The 1,560-nt window shown below is 42.0% G+C and overlaps 1 protein-coding gene across 1 annotated transcript in view; it reads right to left on the bottom strand.

The window, feature by feature from the left end:
- SFMBT2 (Scm like with four mbt domains 2) overlaps nucleotides 1-1,560 on the bottom strand; it is a 277,081-nt gene that overhangs the window by 52,306 nt on the left and 223,215 nt on the right. The window contains exon 13 of the mRNA XM_004712625.2: nucleotides 1,262-1,301. Within this exon, the coding sequence (XP_004712682.1) occupies nucleotides 1,262-1,301 (40 nt within the window). The remainder of the gene's footprint in view (nucleotides 1-1,261; nucleotides 1,302-1,560) is intronic.

Below are 1,560 nucleotides of genomic sequence, written 5' to 3'. Positions count from 1 at the left end.
GCCGCACCTCAGAGAAAAGGTCTGCCTATCTATTTCCAAGGAGTGCCGGTGACACCGTGGTTGTGCACTGGACTGCTCACTGGGAAGTCAATAGCTCAAACCCACCAGATGCTCTTCAGAAGAAAGGTGAGGCTGTCTGTTCCCGTAAAACTTCACAACCTTGGGCCCTCAAGAGGGCAGTTCTCCTTAGACAGTTGCTATGAATGGAAACCAACCGGAGGCTTGTTTTTGTTGTGGTGGTTTGTCTAATTCCAATACCACTAAAAATTCTATGTATGTGTGTATGTATGGCATTACTCTGACATACATAAGTCAGAACTGAGTTGACAGAAAATGGTTTTGGTTCGGTTGTTGTTTGGTATGATCTTGGCTATGGCTATAATCACAAGAATATCTTGCAGACCCATACGCTGTCAGTTCTTAATGTGACTGGGCTTATTCCAGGGGAGCATACAGTTCAAAAAGAAAAAAAAAGTTTAAAAAATTTTAAATGGAGATTTTGAAGGAAAAAGGCAACAGAAGGCTTCCACACAGGTATTCATTCATGCTGGCTGCATAAGAGCTACAGTTGAAAACCATATAAGCTCCAAGTGAACCTGAGATTTCCTAGTGGGGTCACCAATGGCAGGTGCTCTCAGAGTGTGGTACCCCAATCCACAGCATCAACATCTCCTAGGATTCGTGGGCCCTATCCTTGTGCACCTGAAACAGACACTGTCAAGTCATCGGAATTTAAGTTTTAACAAGCCCAATGACTTAACAATTTAACCAGTCGAATGATGTGCACACAGCATAAAGAACCAATGACCTATAAACAGTGCATATCTGTGAGCTAAGATTTCAAATTTGGATTTCATAACCAATTAAGTCTCTCTGCTTATTTAGTCTCTCCGCTTCCAGGTTATCCAGATAAAAAAGGAACGTTATGAACCTGATGCACAGCTTGCCCAAGCCACCGCTGTCATAGGTACCACTCGAAGTCCATAGTATCACTCTCAGAGCCATTCCTTTCAGGGGGTACGTTTGCACGTTCTGCAGGTAGACCCAGGGGAAGAATCAGTACCAGATCACTAGCTGGAGTGGAACTTCTTTGGGAGCAGGCAACGGATCTTACACTTAATAAATAACAGATTTATTTCACTGTCGTCTTCACTAGCATGCTCTGTGCAAACTATCTGCAAACACATCTATTTGTGTCGTCCTTAAGGCAGATGCACGACAGGTTCTAATGCAGGTTTTGGAGAAAAACAAACATGCTTACTGTTTTTCTGGTTGCACAACAGCGATCCGTCTCTTTTGTGCTGTGACGCCGGTGAGGGGGGAAAAGGAAAAAAGAAAAACCGCTTTGTTAGCTCGCTGGGAAAAATGCATGGATGAAAATGGCTTATTGTTAAAGAAAAATCTTGGTTTTATGGGGATTTAAATCCTGAGAAGTTATTTCACTCATGCCACAATTTTATATCAATTTCTTCTAGCTAGAAGTTCTAACATGAAGTAGACTTTTCCTTATCAGAAATGATGTCTAAATAGAACCTAGTGCATTTAATCTATCATTCTACC

This window comes from Echinops telfairi, unplaced genomic scaffold (genome assembly GCF_000313985.2).
Source record: "Echinops telfairi isolate 266 unplaced genomic scaffold, ASM31398v2 ScPeMD7_7473;HRSCAF=8511, whole genome shotgun sequence".
NCBI lineage: Eukaryota > Metazoa > Chordata > Mammalia > Afrosoricida > Tenrecidae > Echinops > Echinops telfairi.
The sequence above is the reverse complement of the archived record's forward strand: the minus strand, read 5'-3'. Positions and strand labels throughout refer to the sequence as shown.